This window comes from Brassica napus, chromosome A3 (genome assembly GCF_020379485.1).
Source record: "Brassica napus cultivar Da-Ae chromosome A3, Da-Ae, whole genome shotgun sequence".
NCBI classification, from domain to species: Eukaryota; Viridiplantae; Streptophyta; class Magnoliopsida; order Brassicales; family Brassicaceae; genus Brassica; species Brassica napus.
In genome coordinates, this window is record NC_063436.1 from 28,110,243 (window position 1) to 28,132,240 (window position 21,998).

Below are 21,998 nucleotides of genomic sequence, written 5' to 3' on the forward strand. Positions count from 1 at the left end.
GACAGAGATTTCAGGCTTTCTACTGCAGAAGCGGACCCATGTAGGGAGTAGGTGTGGCACGTGCAACACGCTACGTTATATATATTCTTACGAAACAAAGTAGAACTAGAAATTGATCCGCGCATCCGCATGGGTATTCATTTTTTGTTTGCAAAAAAAAAATATTTATCTTATATAAATGGTAATATATTTTTAAAATTTATATATATATATATATATTAAATAATTATTTAATATATTTTTAAACACAATCATTGAAGAATTTATAATGAATAATTTTATTATTTGATCTGTCAACTGTTACAACTCTATTTTTAAAATATAACTTGTGTGTTCGTGCAAATGTATTTTTTATGGATCTAAATTTTAATGTAAAATAAAATGGTTATCTATTTTTATATTTGATTTATACGATTAAATAATTAAATATATTATTCAAAATTTTGTGGTTTATATTATGTATTTTTATAACACTTTTATGTTTTTTAGACGTAGTTAATATACCAAAATAAAAAATAACCATCCCGTAATAATAAAATCTTGTTACATTTTTGACATTGATTAAGTACAATTTATTGTTTACCCAGATTATAGGAAACATTTTTTAAATAAATAAACACAATTTGTTATACTTTATTTTAGGAAAATGCATTAATTAAACTATAAAAGACAAGAATACTAAAAAATAGGTAAATTTATTACTTCAGTGGCATTCAAATGTAAATAACTTTGAAAACTAAGGGACAATTTATATTGGTACTTCTCTTTTAATAATAGAGATAGAACGGTGTCGCTAATATGGTCCTAAAGGTTAAAGCATCCCCCACCCACCCTAAGTTCAAATCCTTGAGATGTGTCTCTGTTCTTTCAATTTTTTTTTACAATTTTAGCTATTATTCCATAAAATATTTTTTTTGATTTTACTATCTAAAACTATTTTTTTATTACTGTTTTATTTACTTTTTTTTAATAGGATATTTTTTTATTTTACCAAAAAATTGAAATTACTTTTTAAATTTACTTTTAAATAATGAATAATTTTCATAAACCTTAAATGTGTGATAAAAATAACTAAACTAACTTTACTAAGTCATTTATAAAAATCTATAAACTTAACCTCACCCCTTAAATACTAAAATCTAAATGCATTAAAGTATTTTTTATTGAAAGTATTTTTAAAACTGATAGCAAACTTTTTTTTTGTGTGCACGATAGCAAACTTATTATATTTCAATCACTATTTAAATAATACTTTTCATAATAAACTCATAATTTATTAAAATTTAACTTTAACAATTATTTTATTAAGTTTATTTTTCCATAGTTAAGACAAAAATAAAATAAATAAATTTTGTAATGAAATTACTATGTGTATATACAATTTTATGATATGATTAAAAATGAATATTTAAAACTGAAAAATATTTTTTATTTATTTTGAAAAAACATTAATGAGTAGTGTCTTGTAAAAACTATAGTTTAATTTAAATTATTAAATTATATTTAATAAACACATAAATTTATATATTTTTCCATTAAGATATTTTATGGATTTGCCCCTGCTTTTTAGCATATGTATATGTAAAACAATATATATATATATATATATATATATATATTTGTATATGTCTATATCATTAGCAGAAAATATTGGCAATATAGGGGGCGACTGGTTTTCCCGCTACCACCCGCAAACGCAGCTTTTGCGGTTGGTAGCGGTTGTCGATGGTTTGCAACAATCACTCAAATCGCTCTAAACCGCTTCAAACCGCTCTGAATCTCATAAATTCAAAAGCTGGCTCCAGCTAGCGTTTGCGGTTGCGGGAGGGTAAAATTTTTTTCATGTTTTTTAAAACAATATATATACAAAAGGAAAAATATTTAATAAAAAATTTAAAATTGAAATTATGAAAATATTAAAATATATCTATTATATTTTAATTAATATTATAAAATTTTATAATAAAAACAATTTCAGTAAATTTTCAAAAATTAAAATTATAACTTTCTAAATATAAATTTTATATTTATTATAATTTTATGATTTTTGATTTTTTATAATTATATTAAATATAAATATTGTTAATTTATTATTTGACTGCTACCGCATTTGGTTGTTAACCAATCATAAGTCACCCTCAAACGCACTAATTTTTAACCGCAGTACCAGTCGTACAAATCTCTTAAAACCGCTAGAAACCGCAACCGCCCGCATCCACAAACTCCCGCAACCGCAACCGCTGCGTTTGAACCAGTCAGACCCATAGACGTTTCTGGAATATAATCAGTAGCCCATTACAAATATTTTTACATTAATACTTAGATTCAGTTTATAAAATCATGGTTTATACTTTATATACCTAATTAAATGACTCTAGGATTAATATATTCTTCTTAACAAGGGGGATCCGCAGTTAGATTTTCCGGGAACTTTAGGATCGTCAAAACATTTTCCAACTCCGTTCTGCTGACTATAGCAATGTAATCGACAATTGCTAATCTGACAAAAATTGGCTGCATCAATCATCTTCTGACATCGCTTTTGTCCCACACTATTTTCTTCTACTATTGAAAATGCTACACAAATAAAAAATGTTATAATCATAAACAAAATCGTGGTGGGATTAATTCATATATAACTATATAATGTATTATCCATTTGAATTCGAAATCAAAACTCAAAAAAAATTACCATAAAGATTAGTTGTCAAGAAAGACAAGAAAACACATGAAACAATCAACAAAGCAGCAGAGTTCATCACTACTTTGAGTGGTTTTCTTATTATGTTTGAATTACTAAATTTTAAACATGTATAAAGACAAACAAACGTTTGTGCTTACGTGTAGAAAATCAATAAAACAATTAATGCACGTAGTGTCAAGTATATATACATAAATAAACACATAAAAAAGTGTGTATTCAGTAATCACAAAACATGTATTAAAGTGGTGTGTTGGTCTGTTGCGTGTAGGAAAAATGAGTTAGTCGAAGAAGATCAAGACTGTTGCATCGGTTTAGTTTGGCTCGCTTCTAATTTTCCTTGACGACAGATATGAGAGCATATTTATTGGGACAACTCCCAAGTGGGTTCTTAGTGAATAATTAAGTACTAAAATTAAGTTAAGAATTTTCGTTAAGAAACACCTAATTTTAGTGCTCCAATGGTAGTTTCTTAATTAAGGGTTCTTAAATTTTTTTTATATTAAACATAAACATAGACTTTCAGTATATTGAGATTACAAGCATAAACTTTCAGTAAGAGAATCAAAAGCTTTCCATAATCAGTAAACTCACCCTTAAACTTCTCAGATGTTTCTTCATCAATGGTGCATTGGAATCCAGTATACGTGGTGGTACTGAATGCATACATATTCTTCTTTGACTCTTCCATGTTGGCAAATACACACAAATACACTCAATAAGCACACACAAGGAATTTGTTATTCTGAACTGGAACTTGGAAACAATCACTCAAACAAGTACACTAATTGGTAATAAAAGTAGCACGGCAATGAACTGGAACTTGGCTTCTATCAGACCTCCATATACAATGCTTTTCAAGATCTCCACTTTACGTCCTTCAACAACTGGTCCTGCAACAGCTGGTCTCACTAAGGGTTCGGTTAGAGTTTCTTCTTCCAGCGAACTCACTGGGAGTGGTGGAATATCAATTCCACGAATTGGTGCTCCGTCACCTGAGTCAATCACACCTAGACGGAAGCGGAAAGGTATGAATGAGAATGACTACAAAGTATCACAGTTGACACTGATGATGTCCCTAAACCAGACAAAGATTTCTTAACAGGCTTTGCCCAACGAAATGGAGGTCTTGGTCTTCCCGCTAGTCAATAAATTAATCTTTGTTAATTTAACGAATCATAAATGCTTAAAATGATGTAATGGTATGAAATTCAGTGTGAAATGTAAGAAGAATCCAAGTTCGGACAGTCAGATTTGTTAAGACGTATAATGTTTTTGTTACTAGCTATCTAGGAGTCTTTAGGATTTTAGTTTGGTCAGTTAAATTTAGCGAGAGACATCAATTGGTTTTGTTACGAGGGACAACAAAGCATTAAAAAAGGTTAAATAAGTGAACTATAAGTAAGGCCCAACGAACAACTACATGTTACTTTCAGGCTGTCATTCTTAATATTGCAGATGCATTATGCAACTGATCGAAATCTCGTGATCATTTATTGTTTTCACTGGCCATTTATATTCCACTTGTTTGGGTGTGTAGCTTTCAACAGAGATTTTCACCATATCTATGGATCGGTTGGCAAAAAAAAAAAAATATATATATATATATATGGATCGTCCTTCCAAGTCCGTATGCCTAAAATAATAGACTCGTTTCAAACCCTTCTAAAATATACAAAAACAAATCAAATGTTTCGTATGTTCTAAGCTTGTTTTCTCTCAATGGTTTAAAATGTGGACAATTTTGAAACAAACTTTACAAAGCATGTCACGATATACTTTAATTTCTTACATCCTTTTTTGCGAGGAATATACTAATTGTTACGGGTTTATTTTGTTAATCTCCATATTACTCTTTTTGTCTTCCAACCTGTCAATTCAATGCATTTACATGCTCTTTAACTCTGGGTTTTGGGTACAGCCACATGCTCAGCATGCTCTCATTTACTGCATTTGTATTTTGTATGTGTATGTAATATACTACTAAACTTCCTACTATATACGTTGAGTATATCTACATATCGAATCCAAGTTATTGCGTATTACAAATCGTTCGTTTATACGAGAATCATTATAAACACTTGATGTCAAGTGTAATCTGCGTAGGAGTAATGGCGCAAATCCTAAGAGCGCATATATATTTTACTAACAAACAAAGAAAGTTAATTAAAACGGGAAGGTTGATCTAAGAGCATCCGCAATGGAAATCCTTAAGGAAAAGTTCTTAAGGAAAAAATAATTAAATAATTGGTAGACCTCACCAAAAGTTAAAGATTCAATCTTTAAAATTCTTAAATAAGGATTTTTTTTTAGTGAATCCTTGCACTATTTGCGGATCCCGACGACATGTGGCGACCCGCGATTGGTTGATATTTATTTTATTTTATCTAAAAAAAAAAAAATAATACTTAAAAAATCAAAATACACTTTTTCTAAGAACTTCCCTTTGAGTAACACTATTGTAGGTGCTCTAATATATCTTTAACCCCATAGCTTTTGCACTGAGATTAAACCAATTTCAAAGCTATAATAGTATATATTTCCCCATTTGTCACTTTATAAGTCATAACGCTAATTAATTTTATACATATAGAGTGGTAGAAAGTAACTTTACACGTGGAGGAATCTGCATCGAACAAATAAGAGATGAGATGTACCAACATTCATTTACTGCTTATCCATCTGCCACTCCATTGCCCTAATTTTAACCAATCATTCTCTTATATAAACCTCCCAATGTATTATGCACTCTTCACTACGAACTCTGCAGCTCTTCTTAACAAAAACACACAACAAAATTAAGTTGCAAAAAGCGTAACAAGAGATGGCAAGTAGGTATTTAGCAGTGTTTCTTGTTGCTCTAACGGTGGTTCAATCCGTCACCGCCGCAAGACCGACCCCGGCCAAGAATGTCGGAGCTGGTCTTGACGACCAAAAGAATTTTGTTGCGTTTGCTGGAGTCGGTGGAGCTGCTGGAGCAGGCTTTGGTGGTGTAGTAGGTGGCGTCGCTGGAGTGCTACCTGTAGGTGGAGTAGGCGGAGGGATTGGTGGTCTCGGCGGTGGTGTAGGTGGTCTCGGTGGTGGAATAGGAGGAATTGGTGGTGGTTCAGGTCTTGGTGGTGGTGCAGGTGCAGGTGGACTAGGCGGCGTAGGTGGACTCGGCGGTGTAGGTGGCATAGGCGGAGTTGGTGGTTTGGGAGGAATTGGCGGTGGAAGCGATTGCGGTGACGTTCTTCCTCACCCTTGATGATATAAGCGTTTATTTTCATTCTCTCAGTAAACCAAAAATCGATCGAGAAGGTTTATATTTGTTCAGTTTATCATGTTGTTTTTCCAAATTTTATGTTTTAAGTATTTTTTTTTATGCTGTTTGTTATTAGTTACTTGTGAGAAACTTTTTTTTTTGTTTTGTAACTTACTTGTGAGAAACCTTGTGCTATCAATAAATAGAGTATTTTTCGTGTGGCAAAACCGTCTACTTGCTTGTGCTCCAAGATATTCGATCATGTAACTGCAGTTTGCATGCATGAATATCAAACTTAATCTCTTTTGTAAAGTTGACATATATATATACGTCATAGTGTTAATTTCAGCTGTTGAATTCCATTGTAAAAAAAAAAATCAAAATTTGACCGATATATTTTTGTTCTCAACCATTATGGCCGAGATTCAGTTTTACAATCTTAGCTTATACAGTACGTTGTTATATTTAAGCATTTATTTACTTGTTGCCAACAATGTACGGCTTTTAACCCAAATAAAAACAGTCGACAGCAAATATATATTGCTAGTCTAACCCTTAAAAAAACCAAATCTTACTGGATTTGAAAGTTGTTGTATGTTGATACAATATTGTTTAAAAACTAAGAGGCTAATTTCTATCGAGTCGACACTCAAATATCGTCGGACTGTCGGAGTATATCTTATTATGTGATGACTACAGTATAATGCATTGCTTGGGCTGTTTTGTGGCAGGGTCTATACGGTGGGAGCTCAAACTATTCGCAGATCATGAATCATGAGTTTTAAATTATTACAAATATTTACATGCACACATACACACATATATATATCAACTTAACTCCGATAAGGGATTAAACAATAGTTACAACCACCGGTAGGTAGATCCATAAATATGCTGCTCTAGAAGAGCTTCTTTGAAACTGAAGTTATAGCCTCTAACCAAACGAAATACATCTACTACCATGTATGCTAATTATCTCATGGTATAATTATGGTAGTTAACTTTCATGATTGTGTCAACGAAGTGTGCCTACATTATTTCAGAAACGCAAACTACTTCTTTGTAAAACAGGAGACCCTACACCTTCTCTTTTTCTTATTTGGTCTATCATCAAACTCAATATATCATATTAACGCCAACGGTTTAGTTATTTTGTTAAAATGCATTATTGACAAAAAAAAACACATTTTAAAACATGCGACGGCCCTTCCACTCGGCACCGTCGGATCACTAAGGCACTTTCTTCATGTAAATTCCGCAATAAAGTTAATGTAATTGTCCCAACCGACCAAAAAGGACCAAAAAGTCATTTTTATCAACATTTCACAATACCGCGTAATCAGCAGTCACTTTCAGAATGTAAATAAACTTAAATTTGATACCAGAGCGTTTGGTTATAGCATTTACAGTGGCAATAACTATCTACACCGGTCATTTTTCTGTATGTGGTCTCTGCCTTTAAAAGGTCCCAGCAAATCTCCCAGATTTCCCGGCAATGCAACAAACATAATCAACTATTTTATCAATATTACCGTTCTTAACCTCTTGAGTAAGATTATGGCGAAGTGGTTTCTCACACTCTTCTTGGTTCTTGCCCTAGCCACAGCTTTTGCTTCTGGAGCAAGAAACAACCCAGGAGGACTCTCTGACCAGAAGAACTACCTCGGATACGGTGGCGGGTATTCTGGCATCGGAGACAATGGTTTACCTTTTGGTGGCGTCGGTGGTGGTGTGTCTGGTCCCGGTGGTAATCTTGGTTTTGGTGGACTTGGTGGTGGTGGCTTGGGAAATGGAATAGGCGGTGGTTTGGGAAATGGGATAGGCGGTGGTATTGGTGCCGGAGCCGGTGGAGGAAATACCGGAGGAGTTCATTTTCCTTGAGTTGTTACTTTGGATCAAGGTTTCGCACGGTCCTTGAGCAAGGTCTAGTTTAAGATGATTTGAGAGCAACAATAATAATCATGTCTTTGTAAGGTTTTGGACTTCGAAAATTTCATTAGCTGTTTAACGTGCGTCTTAAGTTACTATGGTGTCCTTAGAATCAGACTCGTGTCTTTGCTGGCTTGGTCCGCTTTCAAATTATATTCGACTATTTTGAGTGTTTCATTTAATAAGTTAATGTCAACATCTATGATTACTTTTGATTATAGATAAGACTTTATAGTATAAACCCAGGATATAAATTCTTTGATGTTTGCATACGTGGACTCTAGGGGTCAAGGAACAGCCAAACACAAAGAAAAAGCATTTGCTTGATTTAATATTTTCTAAAAATTGACTACTTACTAAGGATTAATTTTTGTTTTAATATTTTTATTCATTAACGGATTAGTTTTTAAAGAGAACTGTAAATATAAGTTTTTTATTGGAAGGAATAATTCTTCAGACATTTCAGTGTCCAATACTGTTATTAATTCCGACAATGTAACGTAAAACTTGAAAAGTACTTGGTTCAGAAAAAAAAAAGATAACCAAAAGTTTGCCAAGATATAATTAACCAAAATTTTGTAGGATTTTGAAATATTTTTTCTTAGAAATAAATACTCACCATGCTGAAGTCCTAACGAAAATTACCTGAATGTTTTATTTGACATAAATATTGGAGTTGTCATTTTGAAATCCTTAGTACTTTCATATAATTTTAATAAATTTATAGGTTTCAAATGAGACTGGATGATAAATCACAATTATTATTTTTTGCCAACGATAAATCACAATTTTAGTTTAACCTTTTATTTAATCCTACATTTTTATCAGCATAGATAATATATTCAAAACTAATAGCTAAATAATATTGCTGATTTATTTTTCCTACTAACTAGATATTTTTTCAATAGGAGATAACCTTTCAACTTCAATGCTACTTAACCCGTGATCACGTAAATGATGTAGAGCATGACGCATCACTAATGCAATGCAATAACTTCAGAGTTCATGATCTAACTAAACGTCATTTACCGTTTCGCTCTTCCATTATAAAAGAAACCAACAAAAAAACTCTTCACCATTGTGTACTCTCATTGTTAGAAACAAAAGTATGAGCAACATCAAACAATTTTTCTTAGCCATTTACATCTCTCTAGTCTTAACATGTCAAGATCGTGTCGTAGCCAGGAGCGCCACCATGAGAGACATCATAGGCCCCAAGATTTCTAATTGGCAAGTCATGGTAGTCAACGGTTTAGCTACGTCTGAAACTCTCTTCATCCATTGCAAATCTAAAGAAGACGATTTAGGAGAACATACTCTGCGTCTTGGAGATAGGTTTTCATGGAATTTTGGAGAAAACATGCTTCACTCAACTTTGTTTTGGTGCTACTTGAGTAAAGATGATGGTCATATGAATGTGCAAGTGTTTTGGGATGATGTAATCTTATTCCATAGATGTGGTTGGAAGAAGTGCGTTTGGACTGCTAAAACTGATGGGCTTTATCTTTGGAACTTTGCGAATGGTCAAGACTTGTTGTTAGAGAAATGGGAAGCTGGATGGTGATTTTTTCTTCTTAATGTTTAGTTTTATGGAGAAACAAAACTAATTCAAGATGTTTTTTTCTCTCTCACAAAATTCTCTTCATTTTGTACTTTTTCCATCATAAATTTCCGTTTTGTTTGTTAGTATATAGTTATATATTACATAGACAAACCGGTTAGTTTATCGATTAATATTGTGTGATCAACTTAGAAACAATTAAAATATAAATAAATTATTAGATCTTCTCTCTATTGCTCAAAAATCCCAATATATAATTCATGAATCATCATCCCCCTTCAACATGTCGAAATCCAACATGTATAATTCATGATCGTTATAGCATGTACAGCTTCGGTTTATGTTCGATATTCAAATATATGCATTTTGTAAGACTCTAGTTTTGGTTTGGATTTAGTTTGGTTTTTAAAAACAGAGGAGTCCTTTAAGGAAAAAATTTGGGTTCACCCCCTGTGGTGAATTCTCTAATTCACCTCACCCTTCTACACCAATTAAAGTGCCACGTAAGATTAATGAAAAAAAGAAATAAAATTATAAAAAAAAAAACAGATAAAAAAAAAAAAGACAGTCGCCTTTTAACAAGAAGAGAACGTGATCTTTTGACTCATCTTTTAGGTTTTCAGCTTCACATCAATTTCCAATTCACATATGAAGAAGATAATGTGATATTTGATTACTAATCCTACGACATATTGGTATATCTCATCGTCAATTCCCAATATATCATCATGAAATAAATCCTAAACTAAACCCTTAGATTCTAAATCCAAATCAGACTCTAAATCTAAATTTATGATTTAAATTTAGGATCTAGAATTTGGGTTTATGGTTTGGGTTTAGGGTCTAAAATTTGGGTTTAGGATATATGATTTGGGTTTAGTGTCTAGAATTTGGGTTTATGGTTTAGGTTTAAGGTTTACGGTTTGGCTTTAGGGTCTAAGATTTGGGTTTAGGGTATAGTGTTTAGGTTTATAGTCTAGTTTTTGGGTTTAGCGTATATTATTTGGGTTTAGGGTCTAGGATTAGGGTTTAGGGTATAGGGTTTGAGTTTAGGGGTTTGGATTTGAGTTTAAAATTTAGGATATATGGTTTAGAATTTAAAATTTAGGGTTTAGGATTTAGCTGAAAGCGTTAGCGTCGTTAAAATTAACATTTTTATTTTTTGTAGTTATTTTTTATTTAATTTATTGTTTTTTAATTAATAATTTATGTGTCAATTTGATTGGTGTTAAAAGGTGGGGTGAATTTAAAGGTTCAACCTAAGTTCTGTCCTTCAAGTATGTATACTCAAGTAAATGTTAAAAATAATGGTCTGACTATCATAAATAAGACAAAGTATGGATTATGTTTTGCATTATTTCTTGTTTTTCTACTAATGATCAAGCACTAATAATAGTACAGATACATAAATGAACAATAAAATGATTGTTACCGGGTCAATCATGCCTATGCAAGACTTTCAAAATCGCAGGAGATAACAGTAGGTTCAAGCTCAACCACATGTCACTCTTTGTTTATTTCACTGTATGTATGTGTTACTTTCTTCATCTAACGCTAATAAACTCCAGAGATAGTGCAGAGGAATTGATGAAACTGTTGTAAAATGAACATACCACTGAGACAGCTGTGATAAGGTCATACATAGCATCTGCTACTGGAACATGATAACACAACGGGGGAGGTCACCTGCAATACAAAAACAATTACAATTCGATAGCATCATAATATGCCAAACAACGATCCTATAATAACAAGTAATAATTTGCATTTCAAATTAATAATCTCCATTGGCACAAAAACTCAGAGAACCAGTAAGGCAGGGTAAAAGAACAGAGAGATACCATTTTGAGTAGTGTTCAGAGTTTTAGAAAGTACAGAAAAGTAATGACAGAGTTTTTGGTCAAAGGTTGAGAGGTAGAGCAGACAAAATCCTACAGTGATGGTGATGTGGAGGAGGGTCGAGTGTGATGACAACTTGGGACCACACAATGTTTCCTCTAATCTCGCAAGTCTCCTTGCGTCTCACCAAAGAGATCTCCGCACACCAAATCTCCAACTTATGAGGAGGAACAAGCACATCCCAGAAGATCAACAAGTTGGGACCAGAGTTGCTCAGTTTGTGCCCGGGAAGTACTTGATCGAGTTCTTGAATCTTGATTCGCCTCGAGAGTATCCCTGAGAGCCTCCAAGCCCATCACCTCTCTCCACGCAACCACCTCGGTTTCGGGGCTCTCCCATTTATGTGCCTCACACCACGTTACCAGCCCATCACTATTACTGCAATACACTACATTCTCTATCACATGCCAACCCCTATTAATTGGGTAGATTAGAGCATCAGCATTGAAGGATTATAACAAAAGTTCACACAGTTTTCCACACAAAAAAATATTAAAATATTTCAATAGTATTGAACCCGCGTCGCGCGAGGTCGCTGGGAAGACCCGGTATCATAACTGTTCTGCGGGCCCCACGCCACGCGGCGGCCCGCAATTGGATGAATATTAATTTTTTTTTTTTTAAAAAAAAAAAAAAGAAAAACGAAATTAAAATAATAATAATAGGAACATTGGGAATCGAGAAGAGAGGTTTACCAATGCTGATGGTCTTAGTCTATTCCCTTCTTTCCATTTGCTTTCACTTGGAATGTAGGATAAACATTGTCCTGTGCCAGTCATTGCAAGCATCTCCTTCTCCTCCTTTATCACAATCTTTTCGCACATTAAGGGACGACTACAATGACGCGGGGGCATGGGGAGGGCATCCCAAGTCTGCTTCTTTGGGTCAAAAACCTCTCCCCATTTGCTGGACTTAGAGTCATCGCACCCTCCAAACACGTATATGGGAGGGGAGAGTGATCCACGTGTGGGATCGACAATCCAGGAACATGACACTCGACGAGGAGGCTCTTCCGCCAACCCTACCACCCATGATGTAGATCCCGCAACCATGTGCCACCATGCAAGATGCTTCCGGAGGCTGGTAAAAGTAAGACCGCACTGAGACCAGCCGCCTCTCAAGGGTTTTTGGGGAGAGGGTGAACCAGCGTGGATTTGGTTCTGGAGGGATGCTTAAGCTTTTCTTCTGTGCAGCCCGAAAGCGTTCTGAAGTTGTGCAACTCAGGCGTCAACAGTAGGGATCGGTGCCACTTAGAGACGAGAGATAAGGAATCATGTTCCGATTTTGAGATGCGGGCCAAGCAGCTTAGAACCATCTCTTCCGGCAACAAAGATAACCCACTCGGAGGACAAACCTTCAGTTTCTTCCTACGCGATAATGGCTCTACCTCGCATGGATTATTCATCATCATCCACGTTCTAGTTGTGGCGAATCTAAGTCCTGACAAGAACGGAGGAAGAGAGATCGATTCAGCAAAGAGGGTAATGGCTGAAATCACTTCAAGCGAGAGGCGGAATGACAAACACCGCCGTGAAGTTTTTGGGTATAAATAAGGGAAAACATGCTATTTCTCCACGAGAAGTATCGTATCCTCCCATATGTCTCTCAAATTATGACCTCATTCCAGATGTCTCTGAAATAAAAGTTCGAAATCTATTTATCCATGAAAGTATATCATAACTCTTATATATCCCTGAAATAAAAGTTCGAAAGCCATAACCCCATAAAATTAAATTACTCGGTTTAAACCAATAAACTAAAACCATTTTGGTTAATTAAACCAGTTTTAGATCAATAAAGACCTCGTTAAGATCAGACTACACCTATAAACTGAAACTGTTTTGGTTAATTGATCTGATCATGGTTTATAATTTGTGGTTTGATTGATTTAATCTGATCTTAACCGGGTTTTTATTGATCTAAAACTGTTTTAATTAACTAAAACGGTTTTAGTTTATTGGTTTAAACCGAGTAATTTAATTTTATGGGATTATGGCTTTCGAACTTTTATTTCGGAGATATATAAGAGTTATGATATACTTTCATGGATAAATAGCTTTCGAACTTTTATTTCGGAGACATATAGGATGAAGTCATAGTTTAGGAGACATATGGGAGGATACAATACTTCTCGTGGAGAAATAGCACGTTTTCCCTATAAATAACCTCAAACTTTAAGTTACGTTTTGGACGCCACTAATATCTTCTGACTCAATTTATATATGAGTAGGTACTTCCTTTTTTCTCTTTTTCCTTTTCTTTCGTGGATTGTGGTGTATGGATTTTATTATTTATTAATACAAACATACATTATCAATTAATATTATGATAAATTATTGTTTATATTCTCATTCAGAACAACGAATTATTTATATATATGGCACGAAATTTCATCAAAAAAATGTATATATATATCTATATATATACATATATTTGTTATTGTTTTTATTTTTTTCGAAACTCTAATATATTACAAAATAGTTTTGAAAAATCTCTACATACATTATATTCATTAATAACAAACAAATTTTGAATCCACTGAATATTTCCTTTTCATTATACAAAACTCAGTTTTTTATTTGATTAATATTTAATTATGTATTTTTATTTATTAATATTAAAAATTATGATTAAAATTATATATGAATCCTTTTTATTTTTAAAATACTTTTATTTTGGCTAATTAAATTAATTTATAATAAATTATCAGATCAAAATGAATAAATTTTAGCTATCTGTTATTATTAAATATATCATATATGCTATTATATGTATAATTATTTATTGGTTAAGCGTTACTTTATATATATGTGTAAACAAATACCCCATAAATTAAAATACCATATATATACAATTACAAACTTTTAGATAAGTGTATCTTAAGATTATTTAAAACACTAAAAATAAGTAAAATTAGATTCTGTTGTTAATATGGAATTCTTTTACAAATTATATAAGCAAAATTATTAACTAAACTGATTTAGAACATGACAAATAAGTAAAATTACTTGAAATCATAAATAAAAAAACATGACAAGTTATAAATGGTTTTAAACTTCTCTAGAGCTGTATATGGAAAGTTTTTGAACACTTCATAAACAGTTTTTGAAAAAGTTTATTTACCATTATTTTCACCATATCGATATGTCAATATGGTTATATATATATCGTCAACCATGGTTTCACAATTCATCTGACGATATTAAACATGTTTTTACAGGTTAAGAAACATGTTTTAAGGGTTCAAAAACAAAACCGCCAAAATACAATTTCCCACAAATCCAATTTTCTTACTGAAATAAGAAAATCGTGTGTTTTTTTATCAAAATCGCAAAATCGCATTTTCTTGGCAAAATAACAAAAAAAATCGTGTTTTCCTGCCAAAACCACAAAATTAAGATTTCTTACCAGTACCGCAAAATCGCATTTTTCCGTCAAAACCGTAAAATCATGTTTTTATGCTCGCAAAATCATGTTTTCCCGCCCAAACCGCAAAATCGTATTTTTCCGCCAAAACCGTAAAATTACATTTTTCAACAAATCGAGTTTTCGCAAAATCGTGTTTTTCCAGCTAAAACCGTAAAATCGTCTTTTCCCGCCAAAATCGCAAATAACATTTTCAAACAAATCGTGTTTTCACACAAAAATATAAAATTATGCTTTCCGCCAAAAACCACAAAATTGTGTTTTTCTGCCAAACCCGCAATATTACATTTGCCAACAAATTTAGTTTGCCCACATAACTATAAAATTATGTATTCCTGCCAAAACCGCAAAATCATGTTTTTTTGCCAAAACTGCAAAATTACATTTACCAACAAAATTAGTTTTTCCACAAAAATATAAAATTACGTTTTCCCGCTAAAACCGGAAAATTACATTTACCAACAAATTCAATTTTCCCGCCAAAACCGTAAAATCACGTTTTCTTGCAAAACCAGCAAATCCCGTTTGCCCGTCAGAATAGCAAAATTGCACTTTCGCAAAAACCAAAAAGAATCACGTTTTGAGGTCAAAACCACAAATCAAAATTTTCTGCCAAAATCACAAAATCTAGTTTTCTTTTTGAAACATGAAAATTGTATTTCTTTTATCGAAATCGAGTTTTCTTAATAAATTGTTATTTACACTAAATGGGCTCATGGGCAGCCCAACAGGTAATGGTTCTATTTGGTTATGGTAATAAATGGTCATCTGGATACACATAAATGGGTCCGGCCCGACAATTTAACATCGCTAGTTAGTTTCAATCTAAAAGAGCCCAATTTTGTCCTTTAATGGGGCTTAAGCCCAAAAGAAAATATTTCTTCATCACAAAGCCAGAAATCTCCGTACAAAGAGAAACCAAAACAAAGCTCTCTCGAGAAGAAACCGAAGAGAGAAGCAATCAATCATGGGTCAAGGACCGTCCGGTGGTTTGAACCGTCCAGGAGATCGCAAGCCCGACGGCAACGAAAAGAAGAGAAGAAATTCGAGCCGACAGCTCCACCGTCCCGCGTCGGAAGAAAGCAGCAGAAGCAAATAGAACCCGAGGCAGCGGCGCAGGTGACTCCTTCCACCAAATGCAAGCTCCGGCTGCTCAAAATGGAGCGGATCAAGGACTATCTCTTGATGGAGGAAGAGTTCGTGGCGAACCAGGAGAGGCTGAGGAAGATAGGTCTAAGGTCGATGATTTGAGAGGGACGCCAATGAGCGTTGGTCACCTAGAGGAGTTGATTGATGAGAATCACGCGATCGTGTCGTCTTCTGTTGGGCCTGAGTATTACGTTGGGATACTGTCTTTTGTTGATAAAGATCAGCTCGAGCCTGGGTGTTCGATTTTGATGCATACTAAGGTATTGTGAAATTAGGGGTTTAAAGATTGGATCTTTAGTGTGATTGTGAGATGTGTTGAGTTGGGTTTTGTGGTTAAGTTCTGTCTCTTGTGATTTTTCCTGTGTGAAGTGGATTAGGGTTTAAAGATTGAATCTTTGTTGTGGTTATGAGATGTGTTGAATTGGGTTTTGTGTTTTAGGTTCTGTCTGTTGTTGGGATTCTACACGATGAGGTGGATCCGATGGTGTCGGTGATGAAAGTTGAGAAGGCTCCGTTGGAGTCTTATGCTGACATTGGAGGTTTAGAGGCTCAGATTCAGGAGATTAAGGAAGCTGTTGAATTGCCTTTAACGCATCCTGAGTTGTATGAAAATATTGGTATTAAGCCTCCCAAGGGTGTGATTTTGTATGGTGAGCCTGGAACTGGGAAGACACTGCTTCCTAAGGTTTGCCTTTCTACTTATGGATATAACAAGTATTAATATTTGTTAGGACTATAGCTTAGTTACCTATTTAAGTTCAGATGCATTTAGGGTCGCTAGTGAAGTAGATTTTCTCTGATTGCAACATAGCTCTTCTTGTTATCTATCTAAGAAAACTTTTGAGGCTGTGGTCTAAGTAGAAAGATACGAAAAGGTGAAACCTTTTGTGCTGATCACCTAAGTTTCAGAAATTAGATCATAGGTTGAATGTTCTCTTAGCTAGTGTGATGATCTTCTGAATCACTTGGGTTTAGTTAGTGTTTTTTTTTTTTTTGGTTTTTCTCGGTCATAAACATGTCATTGCTGCAATTTGGTGGCTTATTTATTGTTTTGTTCATGTGGAAGTGAGCTCTTTCTATCTTGGTTTTCCCTTCTGGTTGTGGCGAATTCTACATCAGCTACATTTTTGAGAGTTGTTGGTTCTGAACTGATTCAGAAATATTTGAGAGATGGTCCCAAGCTTGTGAGGGAGCTTTTCAGAGTTGCCGATGACCTTTCACCATCAATCGTCTTCATCGATGAGATTGATGCTGTTGGTACCAAGCGATAAGTCAAACTAAAATGATCCTTATAACCTATTGTTTATCATAGATAGTAACTGATTAAAGATTGAAATAAAAACAGGTATGATGCCCAACTCAGGGGGTGAGCGTGAGATCCAAAGAACTATGTTGGAACTTCTGAACCAGCTTGACGGGTTTGATTGAAGGGGAGACGTAAAGGTCATCCTTGCAACAAACAGAATCGAGAGTCTTGACCCAGCACTACTTCGACCAGGACGTATTGATAGGAAAATCGAGTTCCCACTTCCAGATATCAAAACGAGAAGACGTATCATCCAGGTAAATTAATTTATGCTGAGAAAAACAAACCAAATCACTAAAGTGTCTTGTTTCATTGAAAGAGGTTGTGTCTTTGTTTGAAAATAGATACACACATCAAAGATGACACTCTCGGAAGATGTGAACTTGGAAGAGTTTGTGATGACAAAAGACGAGTTCTCAGGTGCTGATATAAAGGCTATTTGCACTGAGGCTGGTCTCCGTATGAAGGTAAAAAAAGACTCTGAACCATTTGGTTTACCCGTACACACTTGGGGTCATGGAATCTAATGTTTGGTTGTGGTGTGTTCAGGTGACGCATCCGGATTTCAAGAAAGCAAAGGAGAAGGTTATGTTCAAGAAGAAAGAAGGCATCCCTGAAGGATCATCATCATCATCATCCTCCACAGTTTGCTTTATACATTTTGCTTCTGCGTAGGATCTTTCTGGTTATGTAAACTATTACCATCTGGTTTCCTTCATAATAACAGTTCTTCATTTCCATTTATGATCTGAAAAAGAAGTGAATACAACTTGGGAGAGTCAAAAGCCAAAACTCTTGGTACTATAATGTTGAACAACGTCATCTCTGCCCCCTTGATAAACAGCCTGCTCGGATTCTGATTTATTAGCAGTTTATACTTGCTTTCACTCTTTATCAGCAAGCCCATATTTACAATCGACTCAGCTGAGCTGGAGCCGATTCTTATCTCTTCTATCCACGAACAATAGAGCGGAAAAAAAACATCAAAAACAAAGAACAAAGGAGATGGGAGAGTTTTGGCAGAGCAAGGGGAACTAAAAAGGTAGCTCTCTTTTTTTTAGTTGTGCGTAAATGGTGTTTCTTTTAATGCAAGATGAGAGTTGTTTACTTAGACACTGCAATGAAAAGAGTGGCCTTATGTGTAGGTGACTGTTTTTAAGCCACAAGTGAAAAGATGGCTACGATTACGTTACTGCCTCTTCTATCAGCAAAGCCTGGCTCATTCCTGGAGCCACTTTTAGTGTCAAGAAGAATGATTTTTACATCAAATGTTGTTTCTCACGCAATGCTAGGAAACAATCAACTCAGAGACTCCTCCTGCCTCTTTCCACTTGGCTTAAACTGTCATTTTATGTTGTATCCTCATCGTAGTAGAGAAGCAAGATTCTCTTCCTGTTGCTGCAACATGTCAGTCAAGAGCGAAGTGCCTTCAGTTAAGAACGAGGAGCTTGTTTCTGGTGCTACCTTCACCAGGAAAGTACGAGCCATCCAGCCAGCCCTTTGGCGCTTTCGTCGACTTCACCGACGGACTAGTCCACGTCCCTCAGTTTAGTGACAACTTTGTCAAAGATGTCGCGATTGAACAAGAGGTGAAAGTAACGTTTGTGGAAGCTGACGTTGAGACCAAACGCATCTCCCTCACTATGCATGAGAATAACGCTCCTCCTCCCAGTGAAAGGAAAAGGAACGCTTCGAAAGGAGATGGGTTCAGCTCAAAGTATGCAAAAGGTCAGATGTTAGATGGAACTGTGAAGAACTTGACCAGGTCAGGAGCGTTTACCGACGAATGAGGAAGCAGATGATGGGTGGCGGCTCTTCGTTGCAAGCTCGATAAGAGGTTAAGGTTCGTGTGCTGAGGATAGCGAGAGGACATGTTACTTTAACTATGAAAGAGGAGGATATTACATTAGATCTAATAGAATTATTTTGCTGGATAATGGTAAGTTTGATGAAACGCTTAGTCAAGAAATTGTGCTTACAGAGCCACGAATCCGTTTGTGCTTGCTTTCCGTAAGAGCGAAGAGATTGCTGCGTTTTTGGACAAGAGGGAGGAGGAAGATGCAGAGTAAACCAGTAGAGCCTGTGAAGGAATCAGAAGCAGCTGAAGCCTCCATCTGTAAAAAAAAATTTGTTCATGCAAATATGTGATTGGTTTGTCTACAACATTTTTTTACAGTTGACTTGACTGTTCATATCAATGGACGTATGGCTTAGTTGTTGGTATAGAACCCAAAACATTAGGATTGCCACATGCTAATATTTGAAACATTTTGCGTTAGATTTCAGATATTAGAACAATCCCCATTGCACAGAGAGTTCTCAAACAGAAAAAACAATATAACTATTTTGAGAAATGAGTTTTATTTAAAAACTAAAATTACATCACTTCTAAAGAGAATAGTGTTTCTATGGTTTTTCACCAAGATTTTTTTTAAAAAATCATTAGAGATATATATTTTTACTCTCTCTTATTTTAGATTATATTTTTCTAGTTCACAAAACTCTAGTAAAATACTTCTAATGGAAATGAACTTATAAATTAATACTAGGAATATATTTTTTTTTAAGGTAAAAAATATTTGATGCGTAAATATCGTTGAATTGCTTAAGAAAAATATAAGGAAAATAGTGTTTGCGTTTAATTATCCAATGATAACTGAGTAGCATGAGAAGAAGAGAGATAAGCTAATCAAGGAGCATCAGTGTTATAAATTAGAGGAAGATTAAAAATGGTATATTTTCGAAGTACAAATGCTGAGAACAAATTCATGAACAATTTAGGCAGCTTATACTTTAAATGGAATAATTAATTTAACAAGTCTTACGACAGTTGTGTTGGTTTTTTTTTTTTTAAATGGTTATCTTTTCTTTTTATATTTATTTTCCTTTGCCTAAAATTCTTTCTCCTTTATTTATTTCCAAATTAAAATAGAAACCATATTTTATTGAGAAAAACATATATATTGTTCAAAAATATGATGGTTCATGGGAGATTTTTTTGATTATCTTTATTACGAAGGTGTATTTGATTTTTAGATAAATCATCTAAAATTTTAACAGTGAAACCTGATTGATTAGTACAGTTTAAATTAAACATAATAATTTGTTGAAAATTAACTTATAGTAATATGTCAATATATATATATATCAAATATCATATACAAAAATGTATGTGATCATTTCAAAGATTAATTGGAACTTTTTAAATTTTTATGAAGTGGTTGTAATAAAAGTGAGTTCAATAAAAAAAAAGTGAATTCAATGACAAAAGATGAGTCTAAAGGTTCACCAAAAAAAACGGTTGAGTTGAGACGTATTTATTAACAGAATTAGTAAATAAATTAAAGTGCAATATATATAATTAATTTAAACTTGGATTTTGTTTATGCAATTTTTTATCCTCTGGAATTTATCTTCTAACTCTAGAACATTATATATGACTATTTGATGGTTATACTTAAATTTTTTAAAATGGTAGTTTATTAAAAGTGTAAATCGTACATTTTGGTTATTATCTTTTTTATAGTAATACTTACTTTATCATAGAGAAAACAAAGTAATTTTGAAAATTCTTCAATAGATTGTGATTGTTCAACTATATAAATATATACTATCTAGAATCTCTTAAAGAGATGGATGAAATGTAAATTAACATATTTAATATTTATTAAGAAACTATATACGGTATGTAATCTATGTCGAATTATTTATATAACTGCTTAAGTATATTTTGTATTATTTCTAGATTTTATCTTCTGGTTATATTCCAAAATTACAGACTTATATTGCTGTTTTTAATATTGCTCTTTTAAATAAAAGAGAAAGTAAAGTAATTTTTTTTTATTTTTGTGGATGTGATTGTTTTTTTCTTGTGGATTGTGATTGTTCAATTATACATAACTACAAAGACATACGCATGCATATCCTCACACAACATCTCAAAATCTCTTACGTAAGTAGATGATTATGTGCATGATATATATATCGTTTTGTTTTTAGTTACGTTTCAGTAATCACTTTTGTGGTACATAAGTACTATACAACCAATAATAGCCAAAATTGAGTCTAAGAACATCTCCAACAATGACACCAAATTTAGTGTTGGAATTACATTAAATTTGGTGTTTTAGTGTTAATTTTTTTTGTCATCTCCAATAATAACACAAAATCTTACACCAAAAGCAATATTAAATATTATTTGATGTTTTCAGTTTTAAAACTTTTATATTTCTATTCTTTGTAATTGATAAATAATAATTTTGTTACATCTAGATTATATTTATATTTTATTATTTGTAAGTGATAAATAATAATAGTTGTTTACGAATTTAATTTGAATATAATAATAAAATAAAAATAAAAATTAAATTTTTAATTATATGAAAATAAATTAAAAATACAAATAATATAATATTATTTATGTTTAATTACAAATGTGATAGTAATTGATCTATATTATTAAATGAAACATATTAAAACGTATTTTAGAAATTTTGTGTGATGAATATTATTACATCACATGTGAAAATAAATTTAAAATAAAAATAATACAATATATTTATATTTAATTACAAATTTGATAGTAATTAAACTATATTTTTAAATGAAACATATTAAAATATGTATTTTAAAAATTTTGTATGATGAATTGTGTTACACCAAATTTGGTGTAACACTATTCACATTACACCAAATTTGGTGGGATGGTGTCAAATTTAGTGGAATGGTGTCAAATTTAGTGGAATGTTAGAGATGAAATCACACGAAATTTGATGTTTTGATG

General features: G+C 33.2%; 3 protein-coding genes and 1 pseudogene across 3 annotated transcripts; all 4 read left to right on the plus strand.

Moving 5' to 3' along the window:
- The first annotated feature begins 5,409 nt into the window (after nt 1–5,409).
- LOC106386098 (glycine-rich protein 5) lies at nt 5,410–6,172 on the plus strand. Its single transcript, XM_013825992.3, has one exon. The coding sequence runs from the start codon at nt 5,526–5,528 to the stop codon at nt 5,946–5,948; it is 423 nt and encodes a 140-aa protein (XP_013681446.1). The 5' UTR covers nt 5,410–5,525; the 3' UTR covers nt 5,949–6,172.
- A 1,330-nt stretch (nt 6,173–7,502) lies between these two features.
- LOC106386099 (acanthoscurrin-1) lies at nt 7,503–8,092 on the plus strand. The gene has a single exon (XM_013825993.3). It carries the CDS (start codon nt 7,503–7,505, stop codon nt 7,824–7,826), a length of 324 nt encoding a protein of 107 aa, XP_013681447.1. The 3' UTR covers nt 7,827–8,092.
- Nucleotides 8,093–8,312: 220 nt separating this feature from the next.
- LOC106387947 (S-protein homolog 74) lies at nt 8,313–9,828 on the plus strand. Its single transcript, XM_048764482.1, has one exon. The coding sequence runs from the start codon at nt 8,983–8,985 to the stop codon at nt 9,436–9,438; it is 456 nt and encodes a 151-aa protein (XP_048620439.1). The 5' UTR covers nt 8,313–8,982; the 3' UTR covers nt 9,439–9,828.
- A 5,812-nt stretch (nt 9,829–15,640) lies between these two features.
- On the plus strand, nt 15,641–17,957 carry LOC106389793 (annotated as a pseudogene).
- Nucleotides 17,958–21,998: the final 4,041 nt, after the last annotated feature.

Bases quoted from the DNA above. Each gene is read 5' to 3' on its own strand.
- LOC106386098 (XM_013825992.3), top strand. From the start codon at position 5,526: ATGGCAAGTAGGTATTTAGCAGTGTTTCTTGTTGCTCTAACGGTGGTT.
- LOC106386099 (XM_013825993.3), top strand. From the start codon at position 7,503: ATGGCGAAGTGGTTTCTCACACTCTTCTTGGTTCTTGCCCTAGCCACA.
- LOC106387947 (XM_048764482.1), top strand. From the start codon at position 8,983: ATGAGCAACATCAAACAATTTTTCTTAGCCATTTACATCTCTCTAGTC.